This window comes from Akebia trifoliata, chromosome 3 (genome assembly GCF_017979445.1).
Source record: "Akebia trifoliata isolate Shusen 1 chromosome 3, ASM1797944v1, whole genome shotgun sequence".
Classification (NCBI taxonomy): Eukaryota; Viridiplantae; Streptophyta; class Magnoliopsida; order Ranunculales; family Lardizabalaceae; genus Akebia; species Akebia trifoliata.
Window position 1 is genome coordinate 38633518 of NC_141377.1, and position 23023 is coordinate 38656540.

General features: G+C 32.6%; 1 protein-coding gene across 2 annotated transcripts; it reads left to right on the forward strand.

Annotated features, from left to right (window-relative positions):
• The first annotated feature begins 14425 nt into the window (after positions 1 to 14425).
• Positions 14426 to 17717, forward strand: LOC147406814 (uncharacterized). 2 transcript variants are annotated; one of them, XM_086435046.1, is made up of 4 exons: positions 14426 to 15198; positions 17023 to 17115; positions 17305 to 17372; positions 17493 to 17717. In XM_086435046.1, the coding sequence occupies exons 1-4, from the start codon at positions 14575 to 14577 to the stop codon at positions 17656 to 17658; spliced, it is 951 nt and encodes a 316-aa protein (XP_086291172.1). In that variant the 5' UTR covers positions 14426 to 14574; the 3' UTR covers positions 17659 to 17717. The 2 variants fall into 2 exon arrangements, with proteins under 2 accessions (XP_086291172.1, XP_086291175.1); XM_086435049.1 differs by lacking the exon at positions 17493 to 17717 and having other exon boundaries at positions 17191 to 17320.
• Positions 17718 to 23023: the final 5306 nt, after the last annotated feature.

Sequence of the window (23023 nt, forward strand, 5' to 3'; positions counted from 1 at the left end):
TTTTTGTCTAAAATCTAAATTACGCAACTCTTTGATTGGTTGTTGGTAAGCTTACGTTTTCCCCCCACGCGGACCAGGGAATCTTGGACCTACCACTTATTTGACAAAATGATTGGTCCTAAATGTTAACTACGTTCAAACTTGGCGGCTCACAAGTTGAAGAAATTCCACAAAGTAGGGCCCACCGGAAGAAAATAGTGCACATATGGTTGGACTAAAATGGACCGTAGTTTCAAAACTCGATTTCACGTCTCGTCTCACCTGATCTGTCTGTAGAGTTGTCTTGGATGAGACAATCCATTTAACTCGATTTATCATGATTGATTTATATGTAATTAAATTAAAATAATTATAATTATTTAATAAAATAATATAGATTTGAAAATATTTAGTCATAAATTATATTTTAATTATATGATAAATATTTAAATTAAAAAAAATTAATTATTTTAATCAAAACTCTAATTGACTCGATTGAGATTTTCAAAATGTCGTATGAGACATCTGATTTGTCTCGCAAAATGATCTGAATGTTGAGACTTTGTGTATATTTGTATTGTTGTTGAGTGAGATCAAGATAATTTGAGCAAATCATCTCGGTCTCAGACAAGATTTAAAACCATGATTGGATGTGACTATTCTTGACAAGTTTGGTTAGTCGCAAAATTTCGATAAAAATGACATAAAAGGGGGTTTGACAAATTAATCATGGATAATTAGTTGGGGATTGGATAATTAGTCATTAATTGGAAAAAAATTGATTCTTAGGAAAAATGGATTATTATAAATAATTAATTAATTAATTTCTCAACACTCCCTTAATCTATCACTCTCCCTCGTTTTTCCCCCCCCTAAATTGACCAAACAAATTCATTCTTTTAAAAATGTTATGAATTAACTGATTTGATTTCCTGGAATAATTGGGGCATCTAAGTTTGGTCAATATTATTCTAAACACAAGTCTTTATACACAGTAATACGTGGCAAGTGTGAATACAATGTATAATGGTCTTTTTGTAATGTATAATGGATGTACGCCATGACCTTTTGATATGCTTTAATTATGGATTGGATAAAATAAATGATTGCAAAGCAACTTTGAGATCATGGGTTCAAGTCCAACTTACACATAATAAACAAAAATAAAGAGAAATTAATATCCAGTAGCTTGAGAGTGGAAAGGAACCTGTTAGATTTTTCGCATTCACAATCTTAAAACATAACCATAATATATTTTGATTTTTTCTACTAGGATATAATCTATCACCTATCTTAAACATATGTTATTTATTCAATGTAAAACGAATTAAGGATATTTACCTTGTGTCATTGTGAAATTGTTGATTCAAAACATTGGAGGTGTGCCTCTCTATCCACGTGTTCCTCGAAGCTTTCGAAATCTCAATGAAATTGATCATTTCTTCTAAACTTATCTTCTCCCTTCTCTAAATATGGATTGGCTAGGTATGAACTCTTTACTTTATGCGTTTTCCACACACGTTTTCTTTATTTATACATTTCAATATGGGGTTGTCGATCATCTTTTATAGATGAAGGTTGAGGGACTAAAGTTGTTCTTTTAGTAAGATTTCTATCCATTAAGGTCTCTTACTAATTTTAAAGAATATTCATAATTCTAACGATATTGGGTTATTCGTTAAATATCGATATCTATAATGTTTATAGAATCCTTGTGTAACTAAAACAACAAAATTGTGAGGTCAACTGGGTCATCAAGACATTGATGCATACACAAATAACAAAAACAAGTTGAGTTGACTATTCCCTTGTAGGAGTGGAGCCATAATTTTTGGTCAATGGAGGGCTAAGTGTTAATGATGGTTGACCGATAATCTTTTTATCTACACTAATGTACGCCTTGTAATTACAAACAATGATTGACCAATATCTCCATAAGAGTAATAGAAGATTTTTACTGATCAATGATTTCGGGAGAGAGAATAGATGTTTAAAGAGAGATGATATAATAGATATTTGATCTAAAGAAATGAAATGTATTATAACCATCTAATCTTGAAAAACATTTTCTTACTAACTTAGTAAGGTTTCAAATCTTACGAAGGGTCCTTGAGTTCAAGTGGATTACTAAATTAGCAATCTAACACCATGACCCTCTAGATTTCATGAAAAAAGTCAGTTGAAAAAAATAATTTTTTTCTTTTTTTGCGCTTGATACAAAGTTTTGAAAATAGATGTCTACAAAAATACAACCTAACTCCCAAATTTAAAATTAATATTTAACGATGACAAATAACCTTTTTATGCTATTTTTTTCGAAGTTTATAGAATTTTGTCGTCTACATCCCTATGACATCAAATCATGTATTTATATGGCACAAGGTGAGTTCAACAACCTGTAATAAGATTTGAAATATTACTAATTAAGTTAGTAAGACTGGTCTTAGGCAGTGTTTGTTTGCGTTATTTTTCAGTGCTTATTGCTGAAAAAAAAATTTAGCACTTTTTGTTAAAATAGTGTGTTTGTTTACTCCATATTTTCAACACTTATTGCTGAAAATAAGTGAAAAATTCAACACTATTTTGATGTTGAAAAAAAGTGCTGAAGCAATAAGCATTTCATTTTTTTTTTGTATGGAAAAGTATGTCTTTCATTTTTTTTGGGCACAGACAAGTATGCCCTTATACTTAAAATGATATTACCTCTTATATCTCATGAATAAGTATACAAGCATCCCACAAATTAATAAACCCACACTATAGCCAAATTATTTTGTCTTATATGGGTTAAATTTTTTGAAATAAGTTGATTTTTGGAGAGGATGATTTTAGTGAGAATGATCTCTACAATGAGGAGATCATCCTCACCAAAAATCAGCCTATCCCGGAACTTCTAACCCAATCAAAACAAGTTCAAAAATCGTAAATTATCAATTTTTATTTTTTTGAAAATCATTTTTGACGTAATTAGAAGTTTCGGAATGGACTGATTTTTGGTGAGGATGATCTCTAGACCATATGATCATCCTCACAAAAAATTTGCTCATTCCAAAAACTTTAACCCATATAAGACAAAAAAAAATTGGCTATGGTGTGGGTTGCTCTTATTAATTCACAGGGTGCTTTTATAATTACACATCCTTCATTTCCATCGAAAATTATTCAACCAAAATTAAGTTATTTTAATGTTGATTTTAAATTTTAGTGACTCGTATGACATTATTATTTTTAATTTGAAATTTATGGATTTTTAAAAATAAAAATTATTATTTACAAATTGAAAATTTAAGTATTACTTATTATTTAAAAATGAATTGTATTTTAATTTTATAAGAAATAATATATTTTATTGTGTTTAATAAGAAAAAGGCATTTGAAACGTGCAAACAATGTATAATATGATTGTAAGGGTAAAAAAGATAATTTACCAGTTTCAATAATGTGTAACAAACATGATTTAGCATCTAAACAAACAACTTTCAACCCTTAAATTCAGCGCTTATAAGTTTCAACACTTAATGCTATTCATCACTTATTTTTTTTCGTTTAACAAACAACACCTTACTCTTTAATTTTAACAATGGGTCACACTCCAAGGTTTGTTAAGTAACAATTTGATCAAATAAAATTCATTTGGAGTTGTCAAAACTCCAAGAGAGTTTTTTTTAAAAGAAAAATTACTTAGAAGATCTTGGCGAAATGACTTATTTCTAAATAGCTTTTAATTTTTGCATGGTAACTTGATAGGACATTTAGTAAACTTTTTATTTCTTATAGTCCCTCTTTATTGGCGAACACATCACTTTCTTATTTATTGTTGAGTTCACCACTTTTTATTTACTGTTGAACTTGACATTGGTAAAAACCTACCCATTTTCAATTTTTGAGTTTTTTCAACTAAAATATATGGAATGATCAACTAAATAATTTCAACCCAAAAGAACCATTATTGATCGATTTTCATCCAAAAATTAAAAATTAAAAAAAAAAAAAAAAGTCAAAAAAACATAGTTTTTGCATACATTTTTTAAATATTTGAAAAGACCCTTGAAAATGACTTCTTCCTTCTTAAATTATTTCTGACAGAATGTAATCTCCAAAACTTAATTAAGATGCCAAAAATCCAGTTTTTTATTTATGAAAACGATGAGTTCAAACGGTTAGGGCATTCAATTGTGAGAAATATGGGAAATGAGGTCTACGGACTGTTAAGAAAAGAAAACTTTACTAAATGAACTATTAAGAGACCGCCCAAAACTTAGGGACTATTTAGAAAAAAATCCCTCCACCAAGGTCCTTTAAGTAATTTTTCTTTTTTTAAAAAATAAATACGAAACAAATAAATCTACCTAAAACACTATTTTGTTTAAAGTGAGTAAGGGCTTGCATGTCGTCCATCTCTGACATCAATCAAAATGCAGAGGTTAATCACAAAAGAAAATTCAAAAGTCTTTTACCCAAACCCCAATTGAGTTTCTAATGTAGCGGAAGTCTGTGAATCAATCGATTCAATAGGTTGTTTTTAATAGAACACTCAAAAGTGACTTTTCTTCAAATGATTTAAAGATACCTAGATTTGAAAGTCTCAAAAATAGTTCGTAGATGCAGATGGTGGTCCTAATCAGATTTGGAGTAGCTTAAGATATCATCAAAATAGACCACAACAAACTTACTAATGAAGGGTTGTAGTACTTGGTTCATGAGGCACGTAAAAGTGCTAGGCGCATTTGATATACCAAACGACATAACTAGCCATTCATACCAGCCATCCTTGGTCTTAAAGGTTGTTTTCCATTCATCTCTGGGTCGGACCCGTATTTTATGGTAGCCACTTTTCAAGTTGAATTTGGAGAAGATGGTTGAACTTGTTAGTATGTAGAACATGTCATCAAGCCATGGAATCGGAAGGCAATGCCTTATAATAATTGTGTTTACTGCACAACTATCAATACACATTCTTCATGTACCATCATTTTTAGGTACCAATAAGGCCGGAATCAAGCATGGATTAAGGCTTGGTTGAATGAGACTTGAAAAGTAAGTTTTCCATTTGCTCCTTCAATATACTTTTTTGGATTCATTCTATGATGGGGCAGATTTGGGAGAGTTGCACCGCGCACCAAATTGATGTGGTGTTGTATATTTCTAATGGAAAACAATGAATCTAGCAAGTCCGAAGGAAGAACACAAGAAAATTCTTCAAGTAAGGGTTGCACTGGAGTCGGAGGTTCTCAAATAGAAGGTTCTCGAGTAGAAGATTCCACTACCACCCGAACACTTAGCTTGTTCCTTTAAGTCTTCATTGATGTTGGTAAAAAGAAAACAAGTTCGCTTCTCCTTGATTAGGTAGGAAGCTTTGGGTTTGGCATAGGAAAGATGTAAGATCACTTTAACACTATTATGTATGAAAGAATAGGTGTTAACTTTTCCCTGGTAGGTGACATCATTTTCATGAAGCCAAGACCTTTCCAAGAGGATGTGATATGTTCTCATTGGGACGATGTCACAAATAACCTAATATTTATATTGTCCAATGCTAAAAAAAAAAGCATTATCTTGTCATATTCTTCTTACATTCATTATCCACCCAACCTATAAAATAAGGTGTAAGGTGTTGCGTAGTAGGTAGCTTGAGTGCATCGACCATGTGGCTTGAAATTATACTTTTTGAACTTTTACTATCTATGATTAATTGGCATAACTTGCTTTGCACCTTAAATGCAGTTCAAAAAAGATTATGTCAAGTTGAAGGATCGACATTTTGTACCAACAATAAGTTGTAAATAAAATAACTTAGATGTTCACCTCCGTCCTCCTTATAACCCTCAAAGATGACATTTGCATCATTATCAACATAAGGGTCATTTTCGTTATTTTCATAATCAATCTCAACCATTAATATGTGTTTCTTCCAATATATTTCGGAGGTATGATCCATTTGCCTACACGTAAAACACTTATTGTACCTTAGATGTACATAGGGATTAAGTTGGTGGGGTTTAGGAGGTGGAGCTTGAGAGGTGGAATCATGGTTATTATCATACGGGGGTTGATTGTGGATGGATAAGGTTGATGAGATATAAGGGTAGACTATGGGTAGTTAAACTTCTGATTATTGGTATAAAAAAGGCAAGAAGAAGTACGAGAATCAAACATAATGATTCTACCTTTAAGGCATTGTTTATGGTTGCATGCAAGCATGTGTATTGATACGTAAACAATTTCTCTTGAATTCTTTTATTCAACCCATTGATTAAACACCTAATAATTTGATTTTCATTCTCTTGAAGTTTATTTTTTGAGAGAAGTCGAGAGAAGTCATCAACATATTCTTGTACACTTTATGACCCTTGCTTACAATTTTATAGGTTGATGAACAACGTTTGGATCTAATTTGATGGTAAGTATCATTGTTTAAGCAATTGCTTCATAGATGACCATGATTGCACTTGTCGAAAGTCTTGACATAGTCAATCTCGTTGGAGATGGTCCCACCAAGAGGAGGTTGCCCCGATTAGCTTAAAAGCCATGAGTTTGACCTTTTTATCCTCCAAAATTTTCATGTAATTGAATAATCGTTCAATACTTGAGATCCAATCAAGAAAGTTCTCAAATGTGCAAGAGTCCATTGAAAGTAAGAATATTCATCTTAAACCTATAGTTAAAAGATCATTCTTGTTATCTATCGTTGCGAGGATGTGGGGGTGCATTATGCAGGAACATGCGTTCAACCTTCTCAAAATCATGGAAATGCTTATTTGTGAGTCGGGATAATGGCCCTGTTTTGCATTAGTTTCGCCATATAGGGGTGGGTAAGTATGGGGAAGGTTAAGGAGAAATTTATCATGATCCAAAATAGGGATATTTAGTAAGGGGGGTAGTATAAAGATCTAATTCATCCATGTAATTCATATATGGGGTTTTTATAGTCATTGAAGTTATTTGCTGGGTTTTGAGTTAAGAGAAATATTTTGTGAGAGCATATATGTGATTGTTGGAAGGTGAGAGATTTTATTTTGAGAGTATAAGAGTGATACAGTATGGCTAGAAGGTTGATGAAGGGTGGTATGAGGTGTGGTGCGGTTTGGGCAAAATCAAAATTATGTGTAAGGCTTTGATTTTGAAGGAATTCAGCCTCTTTAAAAAAAAAATTAGGGGTTAAATTATTAGGAGAATTGAGAGAGGGATGGTCGAAATCCTTTAGGTCTTCATCTCCAAAAGTTTTCTTATTGTTCTTCATCTCAATGGTATTGAGAACCATGCATTAAACACAGGTTTTCAACATAATTATAATTTTGTTGGTGATTCTTTCTTCAAATGTATCCAATTGAACTTTCAATTAAGCTTCTAGATAAGATTCTGTGATAAAATCACCTTCACCAACCTTCTTTTGTGGATCGTAACAAGAGTTGTGATACTATTTGACGTTGCAAAAGCGTGTAAATCAATAGATTCGATATGTTGTATTCAATGGAACATTTAAAATCAATTTTAATCAATAGATTCAATTGATAAACAAGCAATAACTTGAAATAAAATAAAGTATAAAGCTAAACACTAATTAAAAGAGAAAAGATATTTGATTGATGATTATTTTTTTCTTGAATTTTCGGATTTGAAATTTCTTATATAGATAACTCCATCATAACAACTTATGATCCTACTAAAATACTAAAAATTAACAATCCTAACATATCTATAATATATTAACTTTCTAATCCTATTAAAATTCAAATTAGACATTTCTAAACACTTTTAATTATAGTCTAAATAATAAAAATAAATTTAAAACTAACAAGAAATTGTACTTCTAACATAACTATAAAAAAGAAATCCTACTAGAACTAGAAATATAAATCCTAACTAAGATTGTATATGTCCTACTTCAATTTCAGAGTCTTTTACCCAAAATCCAATCACTACATTTATTTTTTATTTTTTAATAAACAAACAGATTAATGATCAGTAATTAGTGGTTGAAAATGGATTTTGAACTTAGTGCATAATATCTAGGGGTGCAACTTGGTTTGGTTTGAGGTCAAATTGAAACCGAACCAACATAGGTTGGTTCCAATAAATAAGAACCAGAACCAAACCAAATTCCATTGGAATCAAACCAACCCAAACTGAATTAAAGTCGGTTCGGTTCCAAGGGTTGTCAATATTCTATAAATTGTAAGTAATATTTTTTAATGTAAAAAAATAAACATATAATAGACATAAAATTTCATACAATAAATCACTAATCTATCCATAAAAAGTCATTACTTTATCTATAAAAGATCATTAATTTGTGTCCTAATATATATATATATATATTTATTTATTTATTGCATAGGAGACCGATTCTCGATTTGGTTTGGTTCTATACAAGCTTGATATGAGAATCGAATCAAATTGATCGGTTCTCCATTTTTGTAACTCGGAACCAAACTACAAGTCGTTCCAAATCGAATCGAACCACCCCAAAGTTATCCCAGACCAAGTTGCACCCCTAATAATATCAACATTGATAAACCTTACCAACTTTTGCACCTTTGAAACTCAATTAATACACACTTGCCCTAACATTTTAGAGGATTCTTTCTATAGGTGTCTTACTTTTTTTCACTTTGTTATACACTCTTTCTTACTGTGGACTTTAGAAAATTATTTATTCTAAAAGGATTAGATACCCGCATTTGCACTTGATCGAGGGCAAAGAATAAATTCTTTGTTTGGTTGGGACAATGATTGAAATGCGCTCATTTGCAATGAGTGAAAAGTATGGGCTGTCTTCCAAAATTATTTAGAAATTATTATAGTGCGCAATGGTGCTGGACACAGTATCCAATTCTATCAACAACAAATATATCCCTAAAATAATTATAACATCTAATTGGATCGAAAGGCAAAGATCTAAGCGAGTAACTCCCGTAATTTAAATAACTTCCACTATACATGGCTATATAGCTCAGTTAAGGCATTTAAATTGGCTTCACTTCATAAGGAATTGTTGCAACTGACCCACATTACTCTCAATTACTTCGACCTCACAAAAATATCAAACAAGTGATTTTGACAAAGAATTGTGATAATTTGATGCACACCCCCCATCACAGAAACGTGATCAATTGCCTTGGGATATACAAAAAACTTATGATTATGCAAATCCCGAGGCAATTGATCTACGATTCTGTGATGGGGCCGTCAGAAAATCATTACACTTTTGATAAAAATGTGGGAAAGGAGTAAAAAAGGGATTATATTATAATTGACATGAAATATTCACCCTTGATCATGGAGATATTAAGGCGTAATTTATGATTCTTGTAGCGTTTGAACCAAATGAAGAACATGATTCAAGAACGAAGCACTTTTTTTTTTTGGCAAATGCCCTTTTCAAACACCAGTTCTTGATAATGATGTCTTTTTGAGGGGAAAGGAAGTTACACAACCCAATCGATGCCCTACGTGCCATATCAGAGTGCATTCGTTATCATAACGTTTTGGGAATATTATCTAATAGACTTTGTAGGAGGGCTTCTTTCTAAATAATTCTCAACTTTTGGATGATAGCTTGATAGTCCATTAGTAAAATTTTTATATCTAAAGGGCACTCAACCTCATCTCTCCTTCTAATATTTTTGGAGTAACTCAACTATCATTTTCTCATATTCTTCAAATACTTAGGTTTTCAATGACGATTTTAATAATTTTCAACAATTTTTTATTGTGAATAAAGAATGTAGAATGATGTACTCCTAGTTTGAACATTTAGATGTATTTTTCAATTTATTTTAATGATTTATAATAATAATAAAAAAGATTGAACGAAGTTGAGATTCTAACATCTTTGAAGATTTTGTCGTAACTTTTGATTCGATTGTCCGTTTTGCAACTATAATATATGCATTTTGGATATTTCGATAAGATCTTTTCAATATTGAGATCGTAAAAATAAAAAAATAAAAATAAAACCTGAATCACTCACTATAAATAGTGTCAAGTTTACTATTTTTTTTGTCAAGTTCAACAATTTTGACGTAGAATTCACATTTTTATTGTCGAGATCCACTTTTTAGTGTCAAGATTAACATTTTTTATTGCCATGTTCAACATTTTTATCATCGAAACCAACATATTTTATTGTTGAGATCGACAAAATTTTATTATTAAGATTAATATTTTTCTAATAAAAATGTTGAACTCAACAATAAAAAGTGATGAATTCAAAATTGTAAATGTGATTCAGGTTTTTTCTTTCTTTTTATTTTTTGGACTTTGATAATGAATGTATCTTCTTAAAAAAAAAAAAAACATTCCTTAATTCTAGATTTCAGACCACCAACAAACTAATTAAGCCCACACAAATTTATTATTGGCTATAAAAAAAATCCGGGGCACATTGTGTCACAGTTTTCTCTTACGCAAAGTATGCACTTCAGACCATAGGGAAGCAAACATCAACCGGGGAACTCTTGACGCTTACATAACTTCCATTGCATATATGTGGCCATCAAAATCAGTTTAAGGATTGGTTCATGCACATTTTGATTTCCTAAACTGGTTTTGACGTGTCGTCTCTTCCATGAACAAGACCAAGTTGTCTCGAACGAGACAAACCACTTGACTCAGTTTACAATGATTTTTTTTACATATATTTAAATTAAAATAATTATAATTTTTTAATATAATAAGGTAGATTAGAAGATGTTTAGTCATAAAAAAAATAAAATCATGTTTTATTTATATAACAAATATTTAAATTTTTAAAAAAAATTAATTATTTTAATCTAAATCTACAAAATCCCAGTTGATTCGGCCGAGATTTTCAAAATATCGTCTGAGTCATCTCACGAGATGGTGTGAAAGCTAAGACAAAATGCATAGCCCTCCATTTAGAAAGAAAAATGTGAACTCGACACTATATAAAAAAGGGTTGAATTCGATAATAAAAATTATGAACTCGACAGTACCAAGGACCATTTAAAAAGAAAAAGTTTACTAAATATCTTGATTAGCTAAGTTGAAAAACTTAGGGACCATTTATAAAAGAAACCCTTCCGCAAGGGTCCTTCAAGTAATTTTCCCAACTTTCGTTCCATTCCACGACATATAATATCAACTCAAGGTACATTCATTATCATAACACTTTCAAAAATTTTAATTAGTCTTATATTATTTAGATAGATTATATGAACTATTTGAGCAAATTATTAAAATAATAGAAATTTAGTTATATAAATGTTGTAGTTTATAAAGGGGATAACCTTAAATACGATTGTTCTAAGGGAACTTCAAGAGGTCTTGACTCCCTCAAACGAACCATCTTCTCTATTAGGGAAAATTACTTAATAGACACTGTGGAAGGACGTGTTTCTAAATGCACCCTACATTTTGAGGTAGTATCTTAACACCATACTTAGTAGAATCTTTCTTTCTTAATACTCCTCACCCTAATAAAACAACAAACACAAATCGTCTGGATCAATATTCAAATTGTTGAACTCGATTATTCAGTTTGAAATGTCAAGATTGTAACAAGGTTAATCTCAACAATTTGAATGTTGATCTTGATGACTCAAGATCAATGATTTACAATCTTTTGATCTTGATGATTGGAATAGAGGTTGATCTCAACAATTTGAATCGTCAATCACCATTTAAAAGGGGTTGAGGGTATTAAGAAAAAAAAGTTCACTAAATGATCTATCAAATTCACTCAAAAGAATTATGAGTTTAGGAAGCAGTCCATCCCATAGGATGCATTAAGTAATTTCCCCTCTTTAATTACATTTTTAGACCTACTAAAATTCCGTGTGATTTTGGGATTACACTACTTGTTTAGGGCATGTGAGTGCCAAGACTCCCGACATGAGAATTAGTCGAACAATCTAAAGTTTGGGAACTTTGAGAATTACAAGCCGCCCTGCCCTTGTTAGAATTTGTTTTGAAGCGGGTATTGCTTCAAACTTTTGAAGGTACCCTCTCTTTTGGATTACGTGTGGCATTTTCAAGGAGGTAGTCCAAATATTAACAAAAATGTAAGGCGTGAAATAAATACAAAAGGCCACGTGTCTTGTAACAAGGAGGGTTGCTTCAAAATTTTGAAGCAGCCTAACCGCTTCAAAGTTGGACTCGCCCTTGTTCCATCGTGCTCAGTATTCATAATTAGCAATTCGACATACAATAAAAAATCGTTATGAGATTAATTCGAGTATGATTCAAAATATACTTTTAGTGGTACGTTTAAAAATGCAGAGAATGGCAAAAATGCAATACGAGAACAGTTCGTATATAATTTGACTTCAACACTTAAGAAAAATTTCAAAAATTCATGTGAATACATATTACAATATTCACAGTACTCATATCCAAATATTTAGAAATCTCAATCTTTTTAATATTTATTATTTTTATATCTTATTTTTCAAAATCACCGCATGTGCCATTCATCTTTAAACTCATCCTTGTGTAAATTAAGAACATATGATACTTTTATGCATGTATATTAAATAAGAACATTGTTTTTACTATTAAAACAAAACTTTATAATGTAAAGCACATACTTTCTTAGTTGATTGAGCAATCAAGATTGATGTTTAAAAAATTTGAGAGGATAGAGAAGATATATAAAAGGATTGAACAAATTAATTGTTAATCGATAATCATGAGATTCGATAACAAACAATGGTTAGTGACTGTCTAATGATGAATGAAACCTTTAAGTGTAACGAGAGAATAATGAAAATGTAATCTTGCAATATTCTTTATTATAAAAACATGGGTTAATTTGTGTTTTTAATCCTCTTAGCATAAAATATTTTTGATTTGTTTAATTCGAAAAAAGAATAAATCATGAATGATTCGAAAAAAATTCAAAAAGTTGTGAATTTTTACAAGGAGTTGAATTAGATGAAAGTTTTAATCGTTTTGTGTATCACTTAAAAAATTCAGGTATAATCCAAGAAATGTTTCAAGAATTACTCACCATATAGTATAGTCCAACCCAAACCCGAGTGATTTTTTGCCCACAAAAGTTCTCATCACAACCATGTCAACCCTAATGAGGGTAATTAGTAAAGTCTCAGGATCGGATAAACCTTCCTATAATAAAGGTTAGGTGTCTGCATGGCATGTTTTTATTGGAGTTTAAAACATGTAGGGCTCTTAACCAAGTCGTGCACGCAACTTGATGTGTTTGAACTCCAACAAAAATGTGCCATGTAAACTCCTAACGTCTCATTTGTAAAATTGGAGATGCATTCAATGCACGTAGGTTGATATGATTTTGTGAGAATTTAATGATTATCTGACTCCCACATGTGGCATACTCAAAATACTCTCTTGACGTGACATGTGCTAAAATCAAAGATCTTTACTCCCCGGGATACACATATTATAGGGATGTGTATCCCGAGGCATAAAATCTACAGTTCTAGCACATGCCATGTCAAGAGAGTATTTTGAGTATGCTACGTAGGGGAATCAAATTATCACGACTCATTTAGAAATAAGTGGTGATTTTCCAACTAGAAAGTCTTCACTCGACTAATGTGAAATGGATGTAGAACCATATATCTCTTTTCCTTAGATTATCACAACTCATTTATAAATGAGTGGTGATTTTCTAACTAGAAAGTCTTCACTCAATCAATGTGAAAAGAATGCGGAACCATATATCTTTTTCTTGGGATACACAATTTCACATCCCTATAAAAGATGAGTAATTGTATATCCCAAGAAAAAAGATCTATACTTCTGTGTTCATGCCACATCAGCCGAATATTGACCGAGGGAAGACTTTCTATTTAGAAAAACATTGTTAATTAGGAAAATGCTGGACTGAAAAGCATCTATAGTTTTCAACATAGCTCCACGCCATCAAAGTGTAAATTGACCAGAATAAAAGTCTAGAACATTGTCCCATACTTAACCAACGTCATGTGGCATCCGGTTTTATGCCACGTGGAATTTTTTTGGGATCCACTGAACTTATGTATATGTGGTCGATCTCTTGGTGAAGTTACGTACCAAAAATCATAATATTTGATAATATGCACTAGATGTAAGCTCTTGAAAAAGAGTTTAAATCTACTAGATCACCACCAATCAAGATCACATATCCGTACGATCTCACTTTTAAAAAATACCACGTGGCATATAATGGGGGTGCCATCTGGCGTTGTTAGTTACGGCACACCTTTGTGATCATTACTCAATTGACCAACGACTCACTTTGGAAAGCATCTTTGATTGCGTCATACATCCACGTCAGCCATGTGCATCACGTTGGGAATTTCGCTTTGTGTAATAAGAGGGTGACTCACTTTTACTTTCCCAAAGGGCCGCTCATAAAATTTTCACCTAAATACTTTATCTGGGACACTTGTCCATATTTCACTGGGTTTTAAGATATACTTTTCTCTCAGACAAATTCAGCAAAGGAAAACCATTTCCCTGCCACACAACTGTAGAAGATTCCAGTTATTTTCAATTCCAAATTTCAAATGGAAACAAAAATTCCTTAATTAAATTCTCCATTTCAGACCAAATGCCTACAAACTCTTAAACCTTTAATTTAGATTTCAATCTATTTTCTCTGTATCTCTAATGGCCAAGTGTTTCAGTTTAACTGCATCAAGAGACCGCCTTTACCGCTTTAGCTTCACTAATGCTGGCCTAAGATCTGTCTCCACAGATCTCGGAGATGGCACTACCATGCACTGCTGGATCCCCAAATCACACAAACAAACGAAGCCCACACTAGTCCTCATCCACGGCTTCGGAGCAAACGCCATGTGGCAGTGGACTCACCTCCTTCGCCCTTTTACCTCACGCTTCAACCTCTACGTCCCTGATCTCCTCTTCTTCGGAGACTCGTTCACGACTCGGCCCGAACGATCCGAGTCATTTCAGGCTCAGTGTCTCATGAGGTTTATGGAAATTCATGGGGTGAAAAAGATGAGTTTGGTCGGGTTGAGTTATGGTGGATTTGTGGGGTACAGTATGGCGGCGCAGTTTAGAGAAGAGGTTGAGAGAGTGGTGCTATGTTGCGCTGGGGTGTGCTTAGAGGAGAATGACTTGAAAGAGGGTTTGTTTAAAGTGTCTGACTTGGAGGAGGCTATGAGTATTTTGTTGCCTCAGACGCCAGAGAAGCTGAGGCAGCTAATGGGTATGTCGTTCGTTAAGCCGGCTAAGTCTTTGCCCACCTGTTGCCTCCGCGATTACATCGAAGTGAGTGTTCTAACGTATGCCGTGGCTGTTCTGTGTTAATTTTCTTTCTTTCTTTCTTTCTTTCTTTCTTGTGGTTGGATTTTACCCACTAAAATTCATAAAGGTTAGATGATCATGGCCATTCAATTAGTTGATTGGTTGAATGCTCATTAAAATAATTGAATAATTCAACGGTCAGAGAGCCACACCAACTTTTACTAATGTAAAGAAGTGCACACATTTGGTGTGGCGTTAGTAACAGTTGGTGTGGCAATAATAACTCTCTTAAATTAAAATCTTTTTTTTATAGAGAAATTCTATTGCCACGCCAGATTTTACTTACAGCACACCAATCTTTTTTTCTTTTTTCTTTTAAATTAAGCTAGTGTTTTACATAGGGATTGATGTGCTAATAGCAGCTCTCTCTCTTTTTTTTTTTATTAGTTACCTCCCTACATGTTTGAACTTGACCCTACTCAAAGTTAGAGAAAGAGTCTTGATTCTGCGTTTCTGGGAGTAAGTTAAGCTAATGCTTTTTTTGTTTCATGCACCACTTGATAGATATTTTTGGGCCAACTGACTGATGAACTTCTTTTGACCCAATTCAAATTGATTGTTATTGGCAGTGTTACCTAAATACTGGGCATGGTTGCCAATTGTTGAGGTGTTCACACGTGTTTTGCACACGGCAAACTTGTGAAAATTTAAATATAGTGATATATGTACCAAGGAGTGAGATCCACCACTCCATGGGTTCTAATTAACTTCACAGTTATATTAGCAAAAGCTCTACACCAAATGAATGATCATAAATGTCCATTGCATTAGATCTGGGTGGGCTGATGATTGGTGAATCTTCTTCAATAACAATCTTGTTCCTTCCCATTTGATTGTTAGCTCTTAATTTCTTATCCCATAGATTTTGTGATCACATTCTGACGATCAAGTCAATAGAAATTTTAATAAAGTAATAAAGTGCTAGGTTTACGATTGCATATTTTTTGCTTTTGAGACCTTAAATTTAGATAGAGGCTGTCTTGTTGAAATTGGTTTCATCTGTCTGATGTTGCATACGGGACTAAATATTTTTGTTCTACTTCAATAGATGTAAGTTGTTTGTGGTGCATGTAACTGTCGTTCCTAATTTTTTTGACTACCCTATTCCATTTATCGAGAAAATCTCGAGACGTGTGGCAAGTGTCAAGTTGGTAGAACAAAAAATATTGCAGGGCCTTTTCTTGTTCTGACTATTCAAATTTGGAATTGTTTCTGAGTTTCCATCCTGATCCCTAGATCATCTGGTGGCGAAGCTAATACATATAGAGGATAGGAGACGCCTCAAGTCGCACAAAACATTATAAAGGAATCTCAAATCATGAAAATTCCTGCAAAATCCCAGATACATGTTGGTCTCAATGGAGGGTTCAAATCATTTCTTGGTTTCCTGTCTCAATGAGATGAGTTTGATACGAATTTTGGTATAATGTGAATCATATAAATCTCAATTCCTGTGGAAACCCAGATACATTTTGGTCTCAATGGAGGCTTGAAACCATTTTGGTTGCAGGAGATAGGTTGGAACAAAACCATTTTTGGTAGTAAAATTTATGTCTCGTAGTCGCTCTTTTTGGATTTTCCTCTTTGTATCTTGTTTTCCTTTTCTTATTAGAAAAAAAAACACAGCATGATGGGTCTTGCTATGTATGCCCTGCATGGAATGAACATGTTTAGACTCGACACCACAAAGCTTTCTATTTAGTTTCTGACCATGTTTTGTATTTAATTAATGTATATTAAATTCATTTTGATGAATTTTGGCTTCTGCGATTTCGATTGTGTGGGCAGGTGATGTGCACAGAATACGTTCAAGAGAAGAGGGAATTGATCCAAGCGTTAACCAAAGATCGAAAACTTTCTGATCTTCCCAAGATCACTCAGGTTGTTCATATCTAAACTCAGTACACTTCTTGTTATTCTTGAACTTCTTAGCTATGTGGCTTCTTTTGACAACAGCCTACATTAATAATCTGGGGAGAACAAGATCAGATATTTGCTCCTATCTAAACTCAGTACACTTCTTGTTATTCTTGAACTTCTTCTTAGCAATGTGGCTTCTTTTGACAACAGCCTACATTAATAATCTGGGGAGAACAAGATCAGATATTCCCATTAGAACTTGGGCAACGATTAAAAAGGTTAGCTTACTGCCTAGCCAACAATGGTGGATTAATTGGAAAAAAAAAATTAATTGTTACAGTTGATTTGTATATGAATGTATTTGTTGAATATTCATTGTTGGTAAATGTTGTTTACAGCCATATAGGGGAAAATGCTGAACTAGTTGTCATCAAGAAGGCGGGGCACGCCATGAATATGGAGAAGCCCAAGAAGTTTTATAAGCACATGAAAGGATTCCTCGTTGATTCTAATCCTCGTCCTCTCCCATCCAATGAGCCAAAAGTCATGAAAACTGAAGCGTAGACTTGATATTATTGTGATAATTAATTCCAATTTGCTATAATAAAAATTATATTATTGAATCTTCTTCTTAGGATCTTGAGTCTATAACTTTAATTTTAATATTAACTAATAAAAATTATCCAAAACAAAAGGATTATTGAATATTACTTTGATTGCCAAAATCGTTTGGTAAACAAAGAGGATAAAGAAGAACGCCACAAGTACCATGAATTTGTTGTTACACAAAGAATCTCTTCAAGTTTCTATGAGGTTTTATGTGTACCTCCTATGAAGGAAAAATAATTTTTGAATTCAAATATTACCTCTACGTGGATTTGGAGTCGTCACAATTTTTTATTATAGAAAATGGTGTGAACAGGTACTCAAAATATGACTTTGAGAAAAATAATTTTTGTAGTGACTCTTGTATGGATAAAATACCGGACTACCTAAGATCTAGGTAAGTGATTGAATTAAAGATCGGGGAAGATGTTAGACACCCCTTCCTCTCCATCAAAAAGTGGTAATATTTAAAAACAAGGTCATTTTAAGAAAATATAATAACGAAAAAAAAAATTGGAAAAGCAACGATTTTGTACCCTTACACGTAAGAGACTTTTAATGTCGGTTTGAACTAAAAAGGCCATCTCATTGAGAGAAAATATCCTAACATGTTGCCTCAAACTCACATGACTTTAGAAAAGTATGGGCTTTGTGATCGTGGTTCCATTCTCATGGAATGAGAATGGCCCAACTATTGACAGCCTCGAAATCGTTTTTTGTGTGGTGTGTGCAAATTATGAATAGAGATTAAAATGATTTTTCTTTTAAAAGTGGTTACAACCCTTATACTTTCGACCAAACTGAACTTCAATCCACCGGAGGTAGGGGAGGGTGAACACTACATCTTAGAGGTTTTCTAAAAATAAAATTAAAGAAGTAACGGGGGGGAAAATAGAATAAGGAAATGGAGAGGAGAAATGGGAAAGAAAGGGGATGCAATACTATATCTAACCCACCTTGATACTTGAGTCTTCCTTTTCTTCTTTCTTCTTAAGTTCTTAGTAGAATTATGTGTGCCCCTTTATTTAGAGAAGATGAATGAGAGAGGGAAGGAGAGTTGAATAGAGTGAAGTTGGGAGTTTCTTTTTTTTAGAATTTTTTAAGGCTTGAAACCATAAGATTTTTTTTAGAGGGATGGGTTTTTTTTATATAGGTTTCTTGAGTTGTTTTTAGGGTTATAAATGTTTAAGGTAAAGGGTTAAAGGATAATGACATGAGGTGTAGGCATTAGATAATTGTTATTTTAAAGCTGGGGAGACATAACTTGGTAAAAGATGGTGGATGGGTTACTTTGGATCCAAACCCATGGATAAAATCCATTTGGATTGGCTAAACAACTCATTCCTAGGTTAAGTGTTGGTTTAAGTTGAGGGGTGTGGGTGTTTGATTAAAAGAATGATTTGTGTAAATGATTAGGTGGTCAGGTTTTGGGAGAGTGGAGGAGATGGTGACATGTGTTCAATGGTATGGAGTGAATGAGTTAGGTGAGTTGATTAAGGAAATTAGGGTGTGGGGGTATGGAGATGACTTATATAGTGTTTTAAAGATAATGTGATGAGATTAAGTTATGACATGAAATGTGGGTTGTGTAATTTTTAGGGATGATGATGAGGTTGGGTAAAATGATTTTGGGAGGTGGGTTATGGTGGTGACAAGTGTCCCTCATTGATTGATTATGATTATGGACATGGATTTGGACTAGAGTAAGGGTTTGGGCTTAAAATTAGGTAATAATTTAGTTTGAGTTGCATTTAAGATTGGTTTAGGTCCATTGCGTTTAGGGGTTGGATTGAACTTGATTATATTATAGTTAGAATGATGATAAGTTGAGAAGATGATGGGGTTTAGATAAGCATTATTGTGGGTTCATATGACTATTGAGAGTCTTAAGACCTTTGATTTAAACAAAAATGATCGAATTTTAAAATTTTAGGTCCTTAGGCCCATTGATAGGTTTTTTTTATATAATATAAAATACATCTTTTTGAGTCATTTTCAAGTGGGATCCGTTCAAATTGAAGTGTCTAAACCTAGTATATGTGGTTTATGGGGTATTGGATGTTCTTGGGGGGATTTAGGTGAGATATGGTGCTTTAAGAAGTTAATTGCCTCATCCTGGTAGTCAAGCCTACAAGTCTAGAACCTTGTTATCAAAAATAAAAAATAATAAATTTGAGGGACAAAAAGTATAAGATTGCAATTGTCAGCTAGCTTAATTGCCAAAGTTTATGGTTGATGATACCATAGACCTATGTTTAATTATCGACAATACTGAGTTTCTGATCTCGATAAAAATAGGCCTATCTATCTATTAAAGAAAAATGGAAAAGTAAATAAAAAAACAAAAAAAAGAGGGGAGGGGGGAGTTGATCTCAATAAAAATTGAGAAAAAAATATAAAAAAGAGAGTATGAATTTTATTGATTTTGAATGAAGAACAAGTCTACGTTATCCAAGTCGTTGGTACTAGTCCGAACCACAAACTGTAATAATTGAATCAATTCATGATATGGCTCGTACTAGGTTCATAAAATCATGCAAACAACGAACCCACTAAATTTTGATTATGTTCTGTGACCCAAAGCATTTAGTTTGGACCAAATAATTTGGTTAAGCGAACCAAACCAATTTATTAGATTTGTTTTCATTGTTTATACTAAAATCTGAATTTGTTTCTATTTAATTTAAAATTTTTTAACAATATAATTGATCTTGAAATTTGTCTACTTGAATTTTATATATGCACAAGTAAACCAAGCTAGCAAACCAATTTAGGGAACCAAAGCGGACGAATCGAGTTTATTCTTGAGTGGTGAGCCACGAATTACAAACCCGAATTTAAACCCGAATTTAAACCGAACGTACCCGGTAACATAGCTCCTATTTGTTATTCATTTGGGTATAATTGTAAATAAATTGAAAAAATAAGGTTATTTTGAGACATTTCACGCTCTTAGTGTGAAGGCGGTGTGACTTTTGGTCAAGGGGCAGGTCTCATCATGCATTTCAACTGGTATATATAATTAAGAGAGATTCTATTGACACAACGAATTTTACTTATAACACACCAATCTAACGTAGACAATTGCAAAAAGAATTGGTACGTTGTAAGTAAAAGTTAGGTGCTAATATAATATCTTATAATTAATTCTGTACAAATTATTTACCTACCTCAGCATTAAGTTAATAGAGATGCAACTGCCACACCAACTTTTACTAATGCCACACTAATCCCTAGGTAAATCATCAAAGATTACACATAGTTGTGTGGCGTTAGTGAAAGTTGGTGTGGGAATAGTAACTATCCAAATTAAATAGGACATTTATTTTTGTACCCAAATACATTTCAACGGGCCAAATGCAACTAAAACCTTCTCACATTCTTGAAAATGGAGCCTTTCTTTCGTCCTCAATTCCACGATAAGACATCCCTCTTAAAAACGCTTCTCTTGCCATAACCAGACATCTCCAACTTCAGAGGTGTTGGGGATTCCAATAGGAAAATGCTGAAATGATAAAAAAGAATTTACTGCAATTCTTACAAATCTGACATGGGATGTGCATATAATCATAGATGTGTTTTTTTACGATACAAGTAAAAATCATCTACAGTTATGTATGCATGTCCACGTCAGAATTGTGAGAATCACAATAAATCCTGCGTCACCTCAGCACGACTCATTTCAATATTAGTCAACTCCACCCTCCTTTTTTCTTGCCATGTGCAATATTCTTAATGGCCCAATAATCTATAAATAATTGATTAAAATAGCTGTTTCTTGCCATGTGATAAATATATATTTTATTTCTTAATAGCCCATTAATCTGTAAAGAATTAATCTAGAGAGCTACTAGTACCCCCCATCAATTCCTACGTAAATCACAAAAATAAAAAAATTGCAAATAGTTAGTGTGGCATTAGTAAAAAAATTGGTGTGACAATATCAACTCTCTTAATCCATTCAACAGCTATTGGATTGATGGAACAGTAGCAACTTGTATTTGACCTCCCACGGATTAAGAAAAGAAGAGGTCAATAAAAACAATTGGGTGTTACTTAAAAGATTCAAACTTCAATTTGTTTGAACGAGAAAAAAAGGAGAGATAATATCTATCTCTAAAATTAATCTGAAATGCCCAATTTCAAGAATCAAAGAATTTACAATTGATGTGGAAATGAAATATAAGATCACTTGACTCTCACAAAAAAAAAAAAAAAAAAGCATTTAGTTTTATGTTTAGTTTAGAATTTTGTATTTTTCTTTATTGAATTTTATGAATGAACCCTTGATGAACTCAAGTTGAAAAAAAAACAGAAAAAACAAAAACAACAAATCAAATCCAATAGCTAGAATTTTCATTAAAGTTGATTTTCAATGCGTCGTTTCAAACACGGCAGGAATGGAGGCATTGAGATGGATGATTTGACTTTACAACGGGTCCAAAAATTAATTTCAACATATGGAACATCCAATGGGAGTGGATCCATCCTTTGTATCTTGATTTTCATGTAACTCTCTGTAGCAATTTTGAAAAGTTCGTAAAACATCACATTGAGAATAAAATAATCATACAGTCCTCTTGGTTCACTGTTTAGATTTGAAAAAAAAAAATTTGCATTTTTTTTAATCTGATCAATCATTTAGAATTGGACGGTCACTAAGCTCCTAAATTTAAACGAACAGATATAACTCTTTGAAATCTAGATGATGTGGCACACTCCCAACCAATGGTTAGCACTATAAAGTGTTACAAGGATCTGCTCTAACAACCAAATAGAGCTGACTAAACGATTAAAGTTTAAGTGCCAATTATTAAGATTCGATCAAAATCCCTGTGGCATTGGATCATGTATTTGAATGCTACGATGTGAGCTCATGACCCTTAGTAAGATTAGAAATCTTAGAAAAATATTTATCTAATTAAATATATTAAAAATATTTTAATAAGATATAGAAGTTGATTGGGCTGGCTAGATTCACTTAGGCCTTAACCTAACTTGATTTGATGTGTTGAAAATTATTCAGCCCAACCTTTCATTACAGGTTCAATATGAGTAGGGTTTCTATCGATTTGAACGAAGAACAAAAAACGATTTTCATTTGAGTATGATTGTAAATAAATTTTAAAAATAAGATTATTAAAAGGTCATTGCACATATTTGAGACATTTCACCATGGTTTTAAAACTCGTTTTGACGTTTCGCCTCGTCCATGAAAGAGATCGAGTCATCTTAGATGAATTTTTCGATACATTTGAGATGTCTCGTTTAATAATGAGAAAAATGAACGTAAGTTTTAAATCTCATCCAATATATTGACTTG